Consider the following 20,206-nt stretch of genomic DNA (forward strand, 5'->3'; position numbering starts at 1 on the left):
TTTTCTGGTGTCATAGCCTTTTTTCTCCAAATTGTTGTTTAATTTTTTCTGCTTGGGTAACATAGTCAACATCTTGCGTACAGTTTCTCCGAATCCGTAAAAATTGGCTGTTAGGTGCATTTGTTAGCCATGGTGGATAATGGCAACTATTCATCTCGATGTAACTGTTCGCATCAACATCTTAAAAATGATTCCTAGTATGAATAGTAGAATTTAGAATAAAAACTTCCAAATCTAAAAAATGAATTTGGTTAGTGCTATACGTAGAGGTTAAAATGATCCCCCAATCATTTTTATTTAATTATTTTAGAAATAGATTAAGACTTTCTTCTCCTCCTTTCCAAATTAAAAATATATCATCGATATATCGATGATAGAACACCAAGTTCTATACCATTATAAGATGGAGCGTCTGTCTTCAATTCTCTCCTCTCTGTGTCTTAACATTTTAAAGGTACACATATTTATATGTTAGATGTTCATTTTAGGACCTCCCTGAACTTGGCAATGATACAAGGCCATAACTAAAACGTAAGTGCACACGTCATCGGAAGTTCCTTAACTTAGGACAAGATGGCGTCTTAAAGTCTGAACGTCTTATCTATTGTTTATACTAAAACGTAAGTGCACACGTCATGGGAAATTCCCAGATTTGGGGAATTTCCACTAAACTGGGACAAGATGTCTTCCCAAAGTCTGAACATCTTATTCACTGAATATGGGTAAGATGTCATTTATTAAAGAAAGATTGCATGAAAAACAATATGTTCCATTCTGTTAAATCTATTCACTGACATACTGTGTTGATTATTATATTTTACTATCAAAATTACATTAAAAAAACCCAAAACATTTCAAATAATATGTATACAATGTTTTTGTTTCAAGCAGGAGGACACAACAACAAAAGTTATTCAGAATTACACCAAAATTACAGAAGTTTGGTTAACAGGACTTCAAAATAGACTGGAAATCCAGATGATTCTTTTTGTATCTTTCCTGTTATTGTACATTATGATATTATTGGGGAATTTGTTGATTCTAAGTTTAGTCACATCAACAAAGAATCTTCAGTCTCCAATATATATATTTCTCTGTAGTTTATCCTTGTCTGAAATAATGTTTACAACAAACTTGATACCTATGTTTTTACAAATCTTACTGTCAAATGGATCTAGAATGTATATTAATTATTGTCTGGCACAATTTTATCTGTGTGCTTCTTTGGGAGCTAATGAATGTTTTCTTTTTGCAATTATGTCATATGATCGTTATATAGCTATATGTAACCCTCTGCATTATGCCTCGATCATGAACCTGAATTTCTGCATAGAATTGATTGTCTATTCATGGGCTGGTGGTTTCATGAGTATGCTATGTACATTAATTATGGTGTGTCAGTTAAATTTTTGTGGACCAAAGACCATTGAGCACTTCTTCTGTGATTTTGCTCCACTCATGAGTCTGTCTTGTTCAGACACATTTGCTGTAAAAATGGAAACCTTTCTTATAAGTTCTTCAGTAACAATCTTTCCATTTGGTTTTGTCATTGGAACATATGTGTGTATCATAAAAACAATCCTCAAGATCCCCACATCAAATGGAAGACATAAAACCTTTTCTACATGTAGTTCTCATTTGACTTCAGTGTGCACTTACTATGGAACTCTAATTATTATTTATGTACTTCCGGTTCAAAGCCTCTCTTCATTTAATAAGGTTGTATCACTTATATACACTGTGATCACTCCCTTGCTTAACCCTATCATATACAGCCTGAGAAATCGTGAGATCAAAGCAGCCTTGCAAAAAAAAATAAAAATTTTTTTTGGGATGGCAGAATTTAGTTCATGCTGCTGCTCGGCTGAATTTTGGTACAGAAAAAAAATCAGGAAAACAAGGGCAGCAAGCACCGCAGGAAAAATGGAAGCGTAATGTCTACGCAATATGAGTCACAATTCTGGATTAAAAAATTGGAAAGGAGATAACTTGTTTAAATAATAAGTGATTATATTCTATCTATTGCTATCTTGCATTATGAAACATGGGAACCAGGAGTCATTTTAGGTTAAAAAAAGGATTTATCAAAAAATAAAATGGAAAAGTCAATGGCAAATGACCATCCACTCACCCCTTTCACCCTGGCAGGAACTAAGCTTTCCCACGCATCCAGTCTTTAGAATCAGTGACCATCATTTAGTGTTGGGAAAAAAACAGTGCCTTTTCAGCTTATACTAACTGCTACTGGGGTAGTAACAGATGTGGGGTGGGAGTTAAAGGGTTTTATTAGTGTAGTTGTGGATGCTTCTAATATTGAGCTTGTAATTGTAGTATGAACATAAGGGTTGAATATTAATTGAAATGTACCAATTAACAATAATAATACAAGGGCATTTGCTGTGTGCCATCTTAACTGTAAGTCATCAACAATCTCTAAGAGATATATGAATCACTTATGAAATATTGGAACTTATGAAATATCTGAAATTTCTCAATGTAATATAATCTATACAGCTAATGAATTCAACCTGCTTTTTAACATTTTTATATTGCGATAATGCCTGCCTTCTGTGATTGAACTTTGTGTATTGTTATTTCATTATGGTGATGTAAGCTGCATAAATGGCTGATCATGTCTACACAACTCTGTGCTGTTTCTATAAACATTGTTACATTGTATTGGCATCCATTGATTTGTTGTTCCACAAATAAACATCTGCACAGATAAAGCAAACCTAGTCTATTATTTTCAGAATAATGCCACCCAAACTTTATTTTATCCTTTTTTATTTTATTTTTTCTTCTTTTAATTTTTCTGTTTTTCCCTTTACTTTATTTGCTTTAGAACTGAACTCAGACACTTCTTATTTAGCCGAGAGGAGGGGAGGGGCTGACCAGCATTTTTTTAAAGCGGCACTGTCATGCCAAACTTACCTTTCCTCAATCTCTTCCTCTTCTCCCCCTCTCTCGGGATCTGTTATTCTTTTCTTCCTGTCTTCTTTAGTTTTCTTTAAAATCATAAGACAAAGTAGGGACTCTTTGTCTTATGGAGGATTTCTCCGCTTGACCAGCTCAGACCAGCGGAGGAGCAAACTGTGCTTCATTTCCGCTGGTCAGAGCAATTTTCCCATGATCCCTAGCTTTCCTCCCTGTTCCCACAATGCTTCCTGTCAGTATTGCCGAACGTCCTGTCACTTAGACAGAACGCCGGCAAAACTGCCGAATTGCATCGTAGCAGAATCAGAAGAGTTTCTCCATTCGTGTTACTGGCAATTCGGTACTTTGTTCGTATCGGAATTTCATTCTAATGAATGACACTCCGATCCTATTCATTGCCGCGGCTGCATCTTGCAGCCGCTTAGTAGATAACTCCCTAATTCCCACGGTATCAGGGAGCTATCTACTAAAAGGCAGAAAGACCTAAATTGGTCTTTCAGCCAAATTTACTAATACTCAAGCCACCCAATCAGAGTGCTCTGTGTCATTTTACACAGTGTGGGAAAGTTCTTTGGAATTTTCCCACGCTTGTAAAATGACACAGAGCACTCTGATTGGCTTAAACCAACCAATCAGAGTGTTCTAAGCCTAATTGCAGGGCGGGGCAAGACTTTATAAGCCTTGACCCGCCCTGCGGAGCTCAGTACGCGGTGTGCCCTCCATGGGTGAACATGGATAAAAAAAATTTTGCGCTGTTTTTTTTTTTTTTAAGTGCGACGGGTATGATGGATTTTTATTTGGCCTTTTTGGGGACTGAAGAAAGAAGAATTTAGAAAAAAGAAGACGTCAAATGGTAAGTTTAATTTTTTTTTTTTTACAGGTTAGTTATTTTATTCCCCCCTCACTATTTTTAGGGTGAGGGGGGTAGGTAGGGGATAGAATGTTTCGGGTGGGGGGGCGGTGGTGACTAGGGGCTTGGGACCCCTAGTCACCTTGATTGGTGGGGGGGCTTAATTTAGGGCCCCACCCACCGCGCAGGGGTAGGGGACAGGGGGGAGGACAGTAGGTCCCCGCCTTATTGTTTTATTAGGGCCCCCACCCACCGCTCAGGGGTGGGGGCCAGGGGGGAGGTCAGTAGGTCCTCCCCTTATTATTTTATTAGGGCCCCCACCCACCGCGCAGGGGTGGGGGCCAGGGGGGGAGGACAGTAGGTCCCCCCCTTATTGTTTTATTATGGCCCCCACCCACCGCTCAGGGGTGGGGGCCAGGGGGAGGACAGTAGGTTCCCCCCCCTATTATTTTATTAGGGCCCCCACCCACCACTCAGGGGTGGGGGCCAGGGGGAGGACAGTAGGTCCCCCCCTTATTGTTTTATTAGGGCCCCCACCCACCGCGCAGGGGTGGGGGCCAGGGGGGAGGACAGTAGTTTGTCCCCCCCCTATTACCATTTTTTTTACAGTGAGCAGCCACAGGCTGCTCACTGTTTAATAGACATGCCCCTACTCGCAGTATAGCGAGTAGGGGCATTGGGGAGATTTTAATCTCCCTTGGGCTATTATGGGGGTCATATTGACCCCCATAGAGTGAGGGGGGACCTGGGGGGCTTCTGAAGTGGTGGGGAGCACTGCTCCCTGCCGCTTCTATAGTTACATATTACAAGGAGGGAGCTGCACGCCGGTAGCTCCCTCCTTGTAATAAACTGAACGAACAAACGAACACTGATACTCAGTGTTAGTTTGTTCGTCTAATTTTTTCTATTCACTCATTCGTCTGATGAATGAATGAATAGGTGAAATTCCCGTTTGCATGTCCAGGTGTTTCACTGGGCATGTGCAGGAATCTCACAGTCTGTGTAGTGTGGGTAGATGACTTGTCCCACAGGGACTTCACATACCCACACAAAGATGGCGGCACCCTGAATATAGATCGGGGCAGAAAATACAGATTAATAAATAGGTAATGTGGGGGGCATAGGGGCATTTTGGGGTGACTAGGGGGTCAATTGGATGTAGTGGAGGGGGGTTAAAAAATAAACGGGATTCGGCATGACAGTGCTGCTTTAAGGGTTGCCTTCGAAGGCACAGCAGAGTAGGGAAGCTAGTTATAACTCTTTCGATCTACTGCAGGGCTTTCTCCTTGCTTTACTATTATATCTTCTAATTCATTCTTTGTGTCTCCTCTCCTGGCTAATTGGATCAGCTACAATTGTAACTTCTATCCTCATAGTTACAAAACTTTGTAGCACTATTTAGTTTCAGACTTTAGAATTGGTGATGTCGCGGACACGAAATGCTCGGTTCGCGAATGGCGAACGGGAACTTCTGCAAACGTTCGTGAACCGGCGAACCGCCATTGACTTCAATGGGCAGGCGAATTTTAAAACCCAAATGGAATTCTTTCTGGCCACAAAAGTGATGGAAAAGTTGTTTCAAGGGGACTAACACCTGGACTGTGGCATGCCGGAGGGGGATCCATGGCAAAAATCCCATGGAAAATTACACAGTTGATGAAGAGTCTGGTTTTAATCCATAAAGGGCAGAAATCACCTAACATTCCTAAATCACAATGGATATGGATTGACACCTGACATATGACATATTGACACCTTGACACCTGTCCTCAGAGACCCTGATACACACTGACACAGAGCAGAATAGGGACTGTTCCCTCTACATCGGGTCACTTGGCAGATATGGATTGACACCTATCCTAAGGATCCCTGATACACACTGACACAGAGCAGAATAGAGACTGTTCCCCCTACATAGGGTCACTTGGCAGATATGGCGTGGTCGTGGGAGGAGGAAGATGACTTTCACTTCTTCCCCTGTTAGATTCCCATTGTGCTGTGACATCACCCTTATACGCTGTGTAAAGCATACTTTTTAATTTATTTTGCAAATGCTGCATCCTTTCCGACTTGTAATTCGGTAACATTTCCGCCACTGTCTGCTTATACGGGGGGTCTAGTAGCGTGGACACCCAGCACAGGTCGTTCTCCTTCAGCCTTTTTATACGAGGGTCCCTCAACAGGCACGACAAAATGAAAGACCCCATTTGCACAAGGCTGGATGCCGAGCTACTCATTTCCTGTTTCTCCTCCTCACACAGAGCAGAATAGGGACTGTTCCCTCTACATAGGGTCACTTGGCAGATATGGATTGACACCTGTCCTCAAAGCCCCTGATACACACTGACACAGAGCAGAATAGGGACTGTTCCCCCTACATAGGGTCACTTGGCAGGTATAGATTGACACCTGTCCTCAGAGACCATGATACACACTGACACAGAGCAGAATAGGGACTGTTCCCCCTACATAGGGTCACTTGGCAGATATGGATTGACACCTGTACTCAAAGCCCCTGATACACACTGACACGGAGCAGAATAGAGACTGTTCCCCCTACATAGGGTCACTTGGCAGGTATGGATTGACACCTGTCCTCAGAGACCATGATACACACTGACACAGAGCAGAATAGGGACTGTTCCCCCTACATAGGGTCACTTGGCAGATATGGATTGACACCTGTCCTCAAAGCCCCTGATACACACTGACACAGAGCAGAATAGGGACTGTTCCCCCTACATGGGGTCACTTGGCAGATAAGGATTGACACCTCTCCTCAGAGCCCATGATACACACTGACACAGAGCAGAATAGAGACTGTTACCCCTACATAGGGTCACTTGGCAGGTATGGATTGACACCTGTCCTCAGAGACCATGATACACACTGACACAGAGCAGAATAGGGACTGTTCCCCCTACATAGGGCCACTTGGCAGATATGGATTCACACCTGTCCTCAGAGACCATGATACACACTGACACAGAGCAGAATAGGGCTGTGGAATAGCACCTGGGGAGCTGGGGGGGTGCCGTTGATGTGGAGCAAGACGCAGCAGGAGCCGAGGAGGTTATGGAAGAGGATGGAGTAGGAGGAGTAGAGGAGGTGGCAGCAGGCCTGCCTGCAAGTCGTGGCGGTGTCACCAACTCCTCTGCAGAGCCACGCATTCCATGCTTGGCAGCCGTCAGCAGGTTTACCCAATGCGCAGTGTAGGTGATATACCTGCCTGACCATGCTTTGCAGACCAGGTTATCAGTAGTCAGATGGACCCTTGCCCCAACACTGTGTGCCAGACATGCCATTACTTCCTTTTGCACAATCGTGTACAGGTTGGGGATTGCCTTTTTTTAAAAGAAATTTCGGCCGGGTAACTGCTATTCAATCTATAACAGTGAAAAACGTTTTTGGGTTTTAAATGCATGCTATTGTGACACCAGATATGAGTGGCAATGTGCAATGGCAGAGGTCTGCAGAGTACACGCTGTAGGCCTGACACACCCACTTGAAGACAACTAACTGCTATTCAATCCATAACAGTGAAAACAATTTTTGGTTTTAAATGCACGCTATTGTGACACCAGATATGAGTGGCAATGTGCAATGGCAGAGGTCTGCAGAGTACACGCTGTAGGCCTGACACACCCGCTTGAAGACAACTAACTGCTATTCAATCTATAACAGTGAAAAAAGTTTTTTGGTTTTAAATGCACGCTATTGTGACACCAAATATGAGTGGCAATGTGCAATTGCAGAGGTCTGCAGAGTACACACTGTAGGCCTGACACACCCGCTTGAAGACAACTAACTGCTATTCAATCTATAACAGTGAAAAAAGTTGTTTTGGTTTTAAATGCACGCTATTGTGACACCAGATATGAGTGGCAATGTGCAATGGCAGAGGTCTGCAGAGTACATGCTGTAGGCCTGACACACCCGCTTGAAGACAACTAACTGCTATTCAATCTATAACAGTGAAAAAAGTTTTTTCTTTGTAAAGGCACGCTATTGTGACAACAGATATGAGTGGCAATGTGCACTGGCAGAGGTCTGCAGAGTACACGCTGTAGGCCTGACACACCCGCTTGAAGACAACTAACTGCTATTAAATCTATAACAGTGAAAAAAGTTTTTTGGTTTAAAATGCACGCTATTATGACACCAGATATGAGTGGCAATGTGCAATGGCAGAGGTCTACAGAGTACACGCTGTAGGCCTGACACACCCGCTTGAAGACAACTAACTGCTATTCAATCTATAACAGTGAAAAAAGTTTTTTCTTTGTAAAGGCACGCTATTGTGACAACAGATATGAGTGGCAATGTGCACTGGCAGAGGTCTGCAGAGTACACGCTGTAGGCCTGACACACCCGCTTGAAGACAACTAACTGCTATTAAATCTATAACAGTGAAAAATGTTTTTTTGGTTTAAAATGCACGCTATTATGACACCAGATATGAGTGGCAATGTGCAATGGCAGAGGTCTACAGAGTACACGCTGTAGGCCTGACACCCGCTTGAAGACAACTAACTGCTATTCAATCTATAACAGTGAAAAAAGTTTTTTCTTTGTAAAGGCACGCTATACAGACACCAGATATGAGTGGCAAATTACACTTGCTGAGTTTGGCAGAGCACACGCTGAAGGCCTGACACCCGCTTACAGACACTGACTGCTATTAGCTTACACTGAAAAACTTTTTTTCTTTGTAAAAGCACGCTATACAGACACCAGATATGAGTGGCAAGTTACACTTGCTGAGGTTGGCAGAGCACACGCTGAAGGCCTGACACCCAGACGCTTGCAGACAACTAACTGCTATTAGCTTACAGTGAAACACTTTTTTTGTTTTTAAAGGCACGCTATAATCACACCAGATATGAGTGGTGGCACTGGGCAAATGGGCACAGTATCCACTGTGAGCCTGACACAGAAGCTGGCAGGCAACTAACTGCTCTTCAATCTATTACAGTGAAAAAAAAATGTTTTATTTTTAAATGTCAAGCTTAAGCTATTGTGACACCAGATATGAGTGGTGGCACTCGGCAAATGGGCACAGTATCCACTGAGCCTGACACAGAAGCTGGCAGACAACTAACTTCTATTCAATCTATTACAGTGAATTATTTTTTTTTAAATGTCAAGCTTAAGCTATGGTGACACCAGATATGAGTGGTGGCACTGGGCAAATGGGCACAGTATCCACTGAGCCTGACACAGAAGCTGGCAGACAACTAACTGCTATTCAATCTATTACAGTGAAAACTATTTTTTTCTTTTTAAATGTCAAGCTTAAGCTATTGTGACACCAGATATGAGTGGTGGCACTGGGCAAATCGGAACAGTATCCACTGAGCCTGACACAGAAGCTGGCAGGAAACTAACTGCTATTCAATCTATTACAGTGAAAACTATTTTTTTTCTTTTTTAAATGTCAAGCTTAAGCTATTGTGACACCAGATATGAGTGGTGGCACTGGGCAAATGGGCACAGTATCCACTGTGAGCCTGACACAGAAGCTGGCAGGCAGGCAACTGCAATTACATTACACAGAAAAAAAAAAAGCAGACTGATGTTATAGCCCTAAAAAGGGCTTTTTGGGGTGCTGTCCTTACAGCAGAGATCAGATGAGTCCTTCAGGACTGTAGTGGACACTGAATACCCTAGCCTAGCTATCAATTTCCCTATCTAATGAGCAGCAGCTACACTTTCCCTCCTCTCACTAAGAATGCAGCTTCAGAATGAATCTAAAATGGATGCTGGGAGGGAGGTGGGAGGGTCTGGAAGGGAGGGTCTGCTGCTAATTTGCTGGAATGTGTCTGCTGTCTGTGAGGCACAGGGTCAAAGTTTGCTCAATGATGATGAATAATGGGCGGATCGAACCGCGCATGTGTTCGCCCGCGGCGGCGAACGCGAACACGCTATGTTCGCCAGGAACTATTCGCCGGAGAACAGTTCAGTACATCACTATTTGCAATACATGATATAATTATCTAACTATCACTGAGTTTCAATGAGAAAATATTGGATATTTATTCATATATTATTTCTTTCTAAATTTTGTTAAAAGTGTGTTTATTTAGATACTTCTTAAACTTTCCCTATTTGCTTGTAGGTTCTTTTTCCTATTATAGTAATCAGGTAGATACGCTATACCTGTTACCTAGTATTACGCTGATTAACTAGCACTGAGACCAAGCACTTTTACCTAATATTTTATATAATTGTATTAAAAGTTATGTTTTATTGGGGTTACTTTTTGCACAGAGGGGCTTATCTTCTAAACGGCTCGCTCTTCTGTTTTTCTTTATCAATTGTTTATTATTTTCAGAAACTTCATAAATTAAATACATTCCCTATTCTGACAACAGACAGCAGGAAGCTAAGTAAAGCAGGGAAAGTACTTGCTGCATGCCCTAGTATATTATTGTTCCTCTTTTTCCCTCAGTAATACAGACATATAATAGTTTTGCAGATATTGCTCTATATCCACACTATGGTGATGACCCTTCACTTTTACCCTACAGTTTTTCCCAATGGCCTGGAAAACTCAATCACCTAAGTTGGGCTATGGGTCTGGCCTTCGGTGTGATGTCATTGTCCTCTAAAATGCCTCTATCTTATTTTCTCCTTCCTGGCTCTCTGGGTTGAATCAGTTACAGATAACACCATGACACGTTTAGATTCTGGCTCAACTGAAAACTTTGGAAAATAATTGTAGTAAAGTTGTCACTTTTAAATAAATTGTGCAAAAAGAATAAATATAAAACTGCAACAAATCACCAGTGAAATAAATCATTTCAATTTCACCACCACTTGCAATAAAGTACAGTTGCAAGAAAAAGTATGTGAACCCTATGGAATGATATGGATTTCTGCACAAATTGGTCATAAAATGTGATCTGATCATCATCTAAGTCACAACAATAGACAATCACAGTCTGCTTAAACTAATAACACACAGAATGAAATGTTGCCAGTACCGGACCTTAGAGTGGCCGGGCTAAGCACACAAAGCATAGTCAGGAGACAAGCCTAGTAAGGGGAACCAGAAGACGGAATAACAAGAGACAAGCCGAGGTCAAAGGGTAGGAGAAAGTCGCAAGGTCGGATAAACAAGCCAGAAAGTACGTAACCAGAGAGAAACACAAGTAGAACAGCAATACTAGAAAGCAAAGACCACAACAGGGCAGAGAGAGACAGGAAAGGTAAGTATTTAAACCCAATGATGAATTCTGATTGGATAATTTCCAATCAGAATTAACAATCACACGTGGGAGATATCTATACCTCCCACTGTGATTGAGGCACTGTGCCTTTAACGCCGGGTCAGGTGGCTGACCCTGGTGTTTACAAAAATGGGTGGTCTCCCATGCATGCTGCCGCTGGGGAACGAAGAGGAAGACGCGGGCGGCATCCGAGGCTGGGAGGATGCTGCTCGCCGAGCGTACAACGAGAAGGGGACCGCGGACAGCTGGAGGGTGAGTGCCGCGAGCGGACTGCAACCTCCCCTCGCAGCCGCCCGCGGGATCCTGACAAGTACTCCTATGGACATAGGTGAAAATAAAATAAAATAATAGTCCGTGCAGAGTTCAGATGTGTTTTTCGACTATTATAGTCTCTCTCAATGACTCTGTCTGGTTCTGTATGTTCCCTGTAATAAATACCCAGCTGATTAACTTCTCAATTGATTGCATCTGGGTTGCCGTCGATCGGTATGGCGTCTGATGTCACTTCAAGTTGGCGGAGTTATGTCACAAATACATCCTATCTATATGCTATGCACAACATAAATCACCTTTCCAGGAGTAGGAGAAGTGCTGCTCAGCCATCCTATGCCATAAGGCGTTTTTTTGCGACATGCCGCTGCAGATCCACACTGCTATGTAGCCCTACATCTGTCCACGGTGGTAGTGACGTTGACGTGCAGTTGACATCACGCAGAGGACACGTGCGCACGTTTTGGGGTCACTTCTCCTACTCCTGGAAAGGTGATTTATGTTGTGCATAGCAAATAGATAGGATGTATATGTGACATAACTCCACCAACTTGAAGTATGGCGTCTGATGTCACTTCAAGTTGGTGGAGTTATGTCACATATACATCCTATCTATATGCTATGCACAACATAAATCACCTTTTCAGGAGTAGGAGAAGTGCTGCTCAGCCGTCCTATGCCATAAGGCGGGTTTTTGCGACATACCGCTGCAGATCCACACTGCTATGTAGCCCTACATCTGTCCACGGTGGTAGTGACGTTGACGTGCAGTTGACATCACGCAGAGGAGGCGCGCGCACGTTTTGGGGTCAAAGGCCAGGTACAGCCAATCAGATTCACGAGAGGGATATTTAAACTCAATCACTTCTTCAACTCATTGCCCTGTCATGGTTTCCCTTTGCTGGCTATTCAAGAGTGTGTTCCTGATCGTGTTTCTTTGGCTATTGACTTCGGCTTTGTTCTGACTTCCCTGAATTCTGGTATCCCTGACTATTGGCTATTCCTTGCAACAGTTTTTCGTTCTGTGTTCCTGACCTTGGCTAGTATGTCGACTATTCTCTGGTACGTTATCCTTATTCCTAAGTGTGATACTAATACTGCGTGTTGGATCAATTGTAATCCTGACAAGTTCATAGTCATTTCCGGTCTCCATATTTGGCGTCATTTCTGTGCTACTCAATAAAGTGTCCTCTATAACAAGTTAGGTTGCCATTTTAGTTGTGGGCAAACTGCCCAAAGTGCACAGGCTTGATATTTCTCGCCAGCTGGTAAGGTTAAATTAATAAAAGAAGTACATAATATAAATAAAAATAAAATAAACCAGACAATTTGCAGATGCAGAAGATATACAAAACCCATAGTTGACATCAGATTAGTATTACTATTGAAATACATCTATTATATTGGAATTAAAATATGTAAAAATGCCTAACAAACATCAAAATAAAGGCTGACGTGGAAGGGAGAAATATGGACTTAAAATATATATATAAAAAAAATATATACACAATATACTATCTTATAAAAAATGAATCAACTCAAAGTCCAAATTAAGACCCTGAGGATCCAAGGTGTCAAGTTCAAAAATCCATCTCCCTTCCACTTTGCTCAACTCCTTAAAATTGTCTTCACCACTCCAGTTTTTCTTCTTTTGATGTATTGCTTCAAAACTCATCAGAGACAAGTCACTGTTGTGATACATAGCAAAGTGTGCGTGAACACTGTGTTTTGCATAGCCTCTCTGTATGTTGCCCATGTGTTCCTGCATACAGGTTTTTAAAGATCTTGAAGTCATATGTACGTATTGCAGGTCACATGGGCACCAGAGAAGGTATATTACATTGGATGAGTGACAGGTGAGTATAGAATTAATTTTATACGTTTTTTGAGTTGATGTAGATTTGAAATGATCCATTTCTTTCTTTTCAAATATAGTTTGTTTACATACTCCGCACATTTTGCATGGGTAAAAACAATGTGTTTGTTGGAAGTGATTGACACAGTGATTTTTGACTAAAATCCTACTTACATTTTTAGCTCCTCTATACACAATTTTTGGTTTATTTTTTATTATGTTTCTCAGGTCTGTATAAGTTGTAAGGATGTGGCAATGTTTATTGATAAATTACTTTACTTGATTAGCTTCTCCGTTGAAATCCAAGATTAAGAATAGTTCATCTTCATCTTTTTTATTATTTTTATTCTTGTTCTTATGTTCTAAGAGTGGGTTCCTGGGGATTTGTCTAATCTCATATTTTTTTGGCTTGAAAAAAGGTTTTCAGCTTTTTGGCCTGGAGGTCATACTGATCTATATCACTACAATTTTTGAGGACCCCGTGGAAAATTATGAAACCATGGATTGTAGTGGCAGCTGGTAGTGTCAATAGAACTATTGACATCCACGATTTTAAAGAAGGTCCTATTGTGAATCTTATGATTATCAATATATACCTCCAGGTCAAACACTGAACATGTGGTTGGCTAATCTGATTCGTTATAACTATCCCTCTTTGATTGCCATTTAAGAACTCTAAAAATAATGTGAGAGTATCACAGTCCCCCTTCCAAATGAAAAAAATACCATCGATATATCTGCGATAGAGGACCAAGTTTGCACCCCATCCCCTTGATGGTAGAAGCCAGTGGGGCACGAAAAGATTAGTGTAACTGGATGCAAGCTTGGTACCTTTTGCAGTACTGACCAATTGTAAAAAGAATGCTCCATTGAACCAAAAATAATTATTTTGTAAAATTAGGCATATACCATCTACTATAAATTGAATCTTATCTTCAGAAAATCTTTTACTGTTTATTAAAAAATATTTGACTGCTTGACAGCCTAAATCATGTGATATGATGGTGTAGAGACTTGATAATATCCATCTTGCCATTGTATTTGGTTTAAAATATTTAATAGTTTAGTCGAATTTCTCACATAGGTAGGTTGTAGAGACTTGACAATATCCATCTTGCCATTATACACTGCTCAAAAAAAAATAAAGGGAACACTTAAACAACACAATGTAACTCCAAGTCAATCACACTTCTGTGAAATCAAACTGTCCACTTAGGAAGCAACACTGAGTGAGAATCAATTTCACATGCTGTTGTGCAAATGGGAAAGACAACAGGTGGAAATTATAGGCAATTAGCAAGACACCCCCAATAAAAGAGTGGTTCTGTAGGTGGTGACCACAGACCACTTCTCAGTTCCTATGCTTCCTGGCTGATGTTTTGGTCACTTTTGAATGCTGGTGGTGCTTTCACACTAGTGGTAGCATGAGTCTACAACCCACACAAGTGGCTAAGGTAGTGCAACTCATCCAGGATGGCACATCAATGCGAGCTGTGGCAAGAAGGTTTGCTGTGTCTGACAGCGTAATGTCCAGAGCATGGAGACGCTACCAGGAGACAGGCCAGTACATCAGGAGACGTGGAGGAGGCCGTAGGAGGGCAACAGCCCAGAAGCAGGACCGCTACCTCCGCCTTTGTGCAAGGAGGAACCGGAGAAGCACTGCCAGAGCCCTGCAATATGACCTCCAGCAGGCCACAAATGTGCATGTGTCTGCTCAAACGGTCAGAAACCGACTCCATGAGGGTGGTATGAAGGCCTGACATCCACAGGTGGGGGTTGTGCTTACAGCCCAACACCGTGCAGGAAGTTTGGCATTTGCCAGAGAACACCAAAATTGGCAAATTCGCCACTGGCACCTTGTGCTCTTCACAGATGAAAGCAGGTTCACACTGAGCACATGTGACAGACGTGACATAGTCTGGAGACACTGTGGAGAATGTTCTGCTGCCTGCAACATCCTCCAGCATGACCGGTTTGGCAGTGGGTCAGTAATGGTGTGGGGTGGCAATTCATTTGGGGGCTGCACAGCCATCCATGTGCTCGCCAGAGGTAGCCTGACTGCCATTAGGTACCGAGATGAGATCCTCAGACCCCTTGTGAGACCATATGCTGGTGCGATTGGCCCTGGGTTCATCCTGCAAGACAATGCTAGACCTCATGTGGCTGGAGTGTGTCAGCAGTTACTGCAAGATGAAGGCATTGATGCTATGGACTGGCCCGCCCGTTCCCCAGGCCTGAATCCAATTGAGCACATCTGGGACATCATGTCTCGCTCCATCCACCAACGTCACGTTGCACCACAGACTGTCCAGGAGTTGGCAGATGCTTTAGTCCAGGTCTGGTAGGAGATCCCTCAGGAGACTATCCGTCACCTCATCAGGATATTGCACAGGCGTTGTAGGGGGTCATACAGGCATGTGGAGGCCACACACACTACTGAGCCTCATTTTGATTTGTTTTAAGGACATTACATCAAAGTTGGATCAGCCTGTATTGTTTTTTTCCACTTTAATTTTGAGTGTGACTCCAAATCCATGGGTTGAAAATTTTGATTTCCATTTTTTTTTTTTTTGTGTGATGTTGTCAGCACGTTCAACTATGTAAAGAACAAAGTATTTCAGAAGAATATTTAATTCATTCAGATCTAGGATGTGTTATTTTTGTGTTCCCTTTATTTTTTTGAGCAGTGTATTTGGTTTAAAATATTTAATAGTTGAGTCGAGTTTCTCAAATAGATAGGTTGTACCATTACTGTTGGTTGGAGTTGTTTGTCAATATATTCAGAGAGTCTACTTAAGAAAGAGCCTACTTCCAATACTAGTGGCCGACCTGGCAGTTTTACAGGATATGACATACCTGGATATTCAAGTAACCATATTCATGATTGTTCAAAATTACCTTGATTCTGCTAAATGTCATCAATATAATCCTTTTTATTTAATATCACAATACCCCCACCCTTGTCTGCTGGCTTAATTACAATTTATTGATCTTTTTGTAATTATTGGAGGGCTTTATATTGTAAAAAGTTAAAATTAGAACGTAGGGCCCTGAAGGAACTAAGACAAGCAGATAACACCATAATTAAGCTCAACACATTAGTAACATATGGTTTTGACAACAAATTAATTATCTCACAACAGTTTAATTACCTGTTACCCAATTACAATTCCACTGTTGCCACATTCTATTGTCTGCCTAATATCCATAAGAACAACACGGACACTCCAGGCAGAAAGACCTAGCAAATTTGTGGACAGTATTCTACATCCTCTAGTGAAACGGCTACCATTGTTCCTCCAAGACACCAAGGACACTCTACTGGTACTAGAAAACCTTGAAGTTCCACTATATCCTTATTGGCTAGTCTGGATGTTGTCTCCCTGTATAGTTACATAGTTACATAGCTGAAAAAAGACTTGCGTCCATCAAGTTTAGCCTTCCTCACATATGTTTTTGCTGTTGATCCAAAAGACGGCAAAAAACCTAGTCTGAAGCGCTTTCAATTTTGCAACAAACTAGGAAAAATGTCCTTCTTGACCCTAAAATAGCAGTCAGATGTCTCCTTGGATCAAGCAGCTATTACCCCACTAATTAGAAATTATATCCCTGTATGTTATGTTTTTGCAAGTATTTATCCAATTGCAGCTTAAACATCTATATAGACTCTGACAAAGCCACCTCTTCAGGCAGATAATTCCATATCCTTATTGCTCTTACTGTAATAAAACCTTTTATTTGCCTTAGATGAAATCTCATTTCTTCCAGCCTAAATGTGTGACCTCATGTCCTATGTATAGACCTGTTTATGAATAGATTACCTGATAAAGTTTTGTACTGGCCCCGAATATATTTGTGTAATGTTATCACATCCCCTCTCAGGCACCGTTTTTCCAAACTATAGCAACACTCCACATATTAAAGGTATAACAGCATGTAAATTTTTTTGGATCAGACATCATGTGATCAAGCTCAAAAAGATTTCATCTTATCCCTTCTAACATTTGTCCTGACTTGTAACTATTTTATTTCTAATGGCAAATTCTACCTTCAGATGACCTGCACCGCTATCGGTACAGTTTGTGCCCTTAAATTTGCAAATCTCTTCCTAGGATGGTGGGAACAGTATGTCATCAGTTCTCCTCTGTATGGCAAATACCAACATTATTTTCTACGCTGGTATAGGTATATAGATAACATACTGCTCCTATGGAGAGGTTCCATCTCTATATTTCATCAATATGTGGAAGATCTAAACCACAATGACGTCAAGCTCACACTTACCCATGTAATACATGAAAGTGAGATGATATTCCTTGATTTAAAAATCATCCTGTCACAAGATGGAACTCTCCAAACACAACTGTTCCATAAAGCAACTTCCACCAACAGGTTCTTACATTGGCAAAGCCCCAGATTGAAATCCTCCATTCCATCTGGCCAGTACCTGCGGGTTCGCAGGAACTGCTCAGATAATAAAGATTTCCTCCAGGAATGTCAAGAACGCCGACACAGATTTCGGTCCCTTAGGGTCCTTAAAAGAGCATTTAAGGCAGTATGCTAAACTGATAGAGCATCCAGTCTGAGAACAATAAGGCCACTACCGGACAAAATCATCAGATGTATTGCAACACCATGACTGACACCCTCAAAAATTACTGGCCAATCTTAACACATAATCAGGACCTCAGTGAATGCTTACCTACATATCCAGAAATCACAGCCCATCGATCCAAGAATCTCCATGATTTACTTGTGCATAGTCATCTCTAGAAAATACCCACTGATCCACTCTGGTTAACCCCAACCAAAGGTACTTTTCGTTGTGGCCAATGCAAGGCCTGCAAATATATTTCACCTAGTAAACTCACCAAATCCAACCAAACTAATATTACAGTTAACACTAACACATTTGTTAACTGTAGCACTACCAAAGTCATATATCTAATCACCTGTTCCTGTGGCAAACAATACATAGGTAAAACCTATTAGGAATTCAGACAGCGTATCCTTCAACACATCAACTCGACTACCAACTCTGGCAATCCTACTCCAATTGCCAGACACCTTATTAACTTTTACAATGCTGATCCTGATCATTTGAGATTTCAAGCTATAGAGAAATTAATTATCAATTCACGCAAAGGCAATTTCAATCTGAAATTGCTTCAGAAGGAATCCAGATTTATCTACAAATATCAAACGATGGCACCGAAGGGTTAAATGAAGAATTTAACTAAATTTCAGTCATTCATTCATAATATGCGCTCTCTTAATCTCATATTTTTTATCTATTATTTATTTTTTACTAATTTACTCATATCTCTTTTTTCCTTTAAAGATATTACTATACTGTACAGATAGCTAATTCCACCTTATAACCACTTATAGTATTTTTATATAATAATAATCTTTATTTCAAGAGAACCCCCCACCCCCTCTAATATTTCTCATATATTCCATATGTACACTTATAACAACAGACTTATTGTTTGTGATCATCTGGCTGTTTCCCCTATAAGATTGTACATCTCTAATCATTTGCCATTTCAAACCATTTAGTAAATGGATTTTTCAATCTAATCACCATATTACTAGAGATGTCGCGAACATAAAATTTTCCGTTCACGAACGGCGAACGCAAATTTCCGCAAATGTTCGCGAACGGGCGAACCGGGCGAACCGCCATAGACTTCAATTGTCAGGCAAATTTTAAAACCCACAGGGACTCTTTCTGGCCACAATAGTGATGGAAAAGTTGTTTCAAGGGGACTAACACCTGGACTGTGGCATGCCGGAGGGGGATCCATGGCAAAACTCCCATGGAAAATTACATAGTTGATGCAGAGACTGGTTTTAATCCATAAAGGGCATAAATCACCTAACATTCCTACATTTTTTGGAATAACGTGCTTTAAAACATCAGGTATGATGTTGTATCGTTTAGGTAGTGTAAGGGTTACGCCCGCTTCACAGTGACAGACCAAACTCCCCGTTTAACGCACCGCAAACAACTGCAAACAGTCCATTTGCTCAACCGCAAACTCCCCATTTGCACAAGGTTGGATACCAAGCTAGCCATGTCCCGTTCCTTGTCCTCACTAATGTCATTGAAGGTCTCTTCCTCCACCCAGCCACGTACAACACCAAGGGTCCCCGAAAGGTGACAACAAGCCCCCTGGGACGCCTGCTGTGTTTGGTCTTCCACCTCCTCAAAGCCACCTTCCTCCTCTGACTCCTCTTCTTCAGACTCCTCTCTCTGCATTGCCTCTCTCTGCGTTATTATAAGGTGTGTTAAGTAGTACTATTCTTATCTGTTTAATCCCTGTTACGTCCCATATCAGGGGACGTGTATATGGCATCGATTTTAGGAACCGGGAGATGGAAAAAGATGCTTGATCGGTCCTCCTACTTCAAATTTGGGGCACTGCGCGTGCAATCTAATGTGCCACCAGATAGGAGTGGTGTGTTAAGTAGTACTATTCTTATCAGTTTAATCCCTATTACGTCCCCTATCAGGGGTTCTATCGCAAATTGGGATAACTCAGGCCACAGCAAAGGCCACATTGGGATAGCTCAGGCCACAGGTCAAGCCTGCACACCCAGTAGTCAAGGGGTTCATCGCTCCTCAGAGTGTCGATATCTGCAGTTAAGGTGAGGTAGTCTGCTACCTGTCGGTCGAGTCGTTCTCTGAGGGTGGACCCCGAAGGGCTGTGGCGATGCGTAGGACTTAAAAAGCACTGCATGTCCTCCATCAACAACACGTCTGTAAAGCGTCCTGTCCTTGCCAGCGTGGTCGTGGGAGGAGGAGGATTACTTTCACCTCTTCCCCTGTTAGATTCCCGTTGTGCTGTGACATCACCCTTATATGCTGTGTAAAGCATACTTTTAAATTTATTTTGGAACTGCTGCATCCTTTCCGACTTGCGGTAATTCTGTAACATTTCAGGCACTTTCTGCTTATACCGGGGGTCTAGTAGCGTGGGCACCCAGTACAGGTCGTTCTCCTTCAGCCTTTTTATACGAGGGTCCCTCAACAGGCACGACAGCATGAAAGACCCC

The 20,206-nt window shown here is 41.8% G+C and overlaps 1 protein-coding gene across 1 annotated transcript; it reads left to right on the forward strand.

Annotated features, from left to right (window-relative positions):
• Positions 1–978: 978 nt before the first annotated feature.
• LOC134612060 (olfactory receptor 11L1-like) lies at positions 979–1,935 on the forward strand. Its single transcript, XM_063456439.1, has one exon. It carries the CDS (start codon positions 979–981, stop codon positions 1,933–1,935), a length of 957 nt encoding a protein of 318 aa, XP_063312509.1.
• Positions 1,936–20,206: the final 18,271 nt, after the last annotated feature.

This window comes from Pelobates fuscus, chromosome 5, assembly GCF_036172605.1.
Source record: "Pelobates fuscus isolate aPelFus1 chromosome 5, aPelFus1.pri, whole genome shotgun sequence".
Lineage (NCBI taxonomy): Eukaryota > Metazoa > Chordata > Amphibia > Anura > Pelobatidae > Pelobates > Pelobates fuscus.

Bases quoted from the DNA above. Each gene is read 5' to 3' on its own strand.
- LOC134612060 (XM_063456439.1), top strand. From the start codon at position 979: ATGATTCTTTTTGTATCTTTCCTGTTATTGTACATTATGATATTATTG.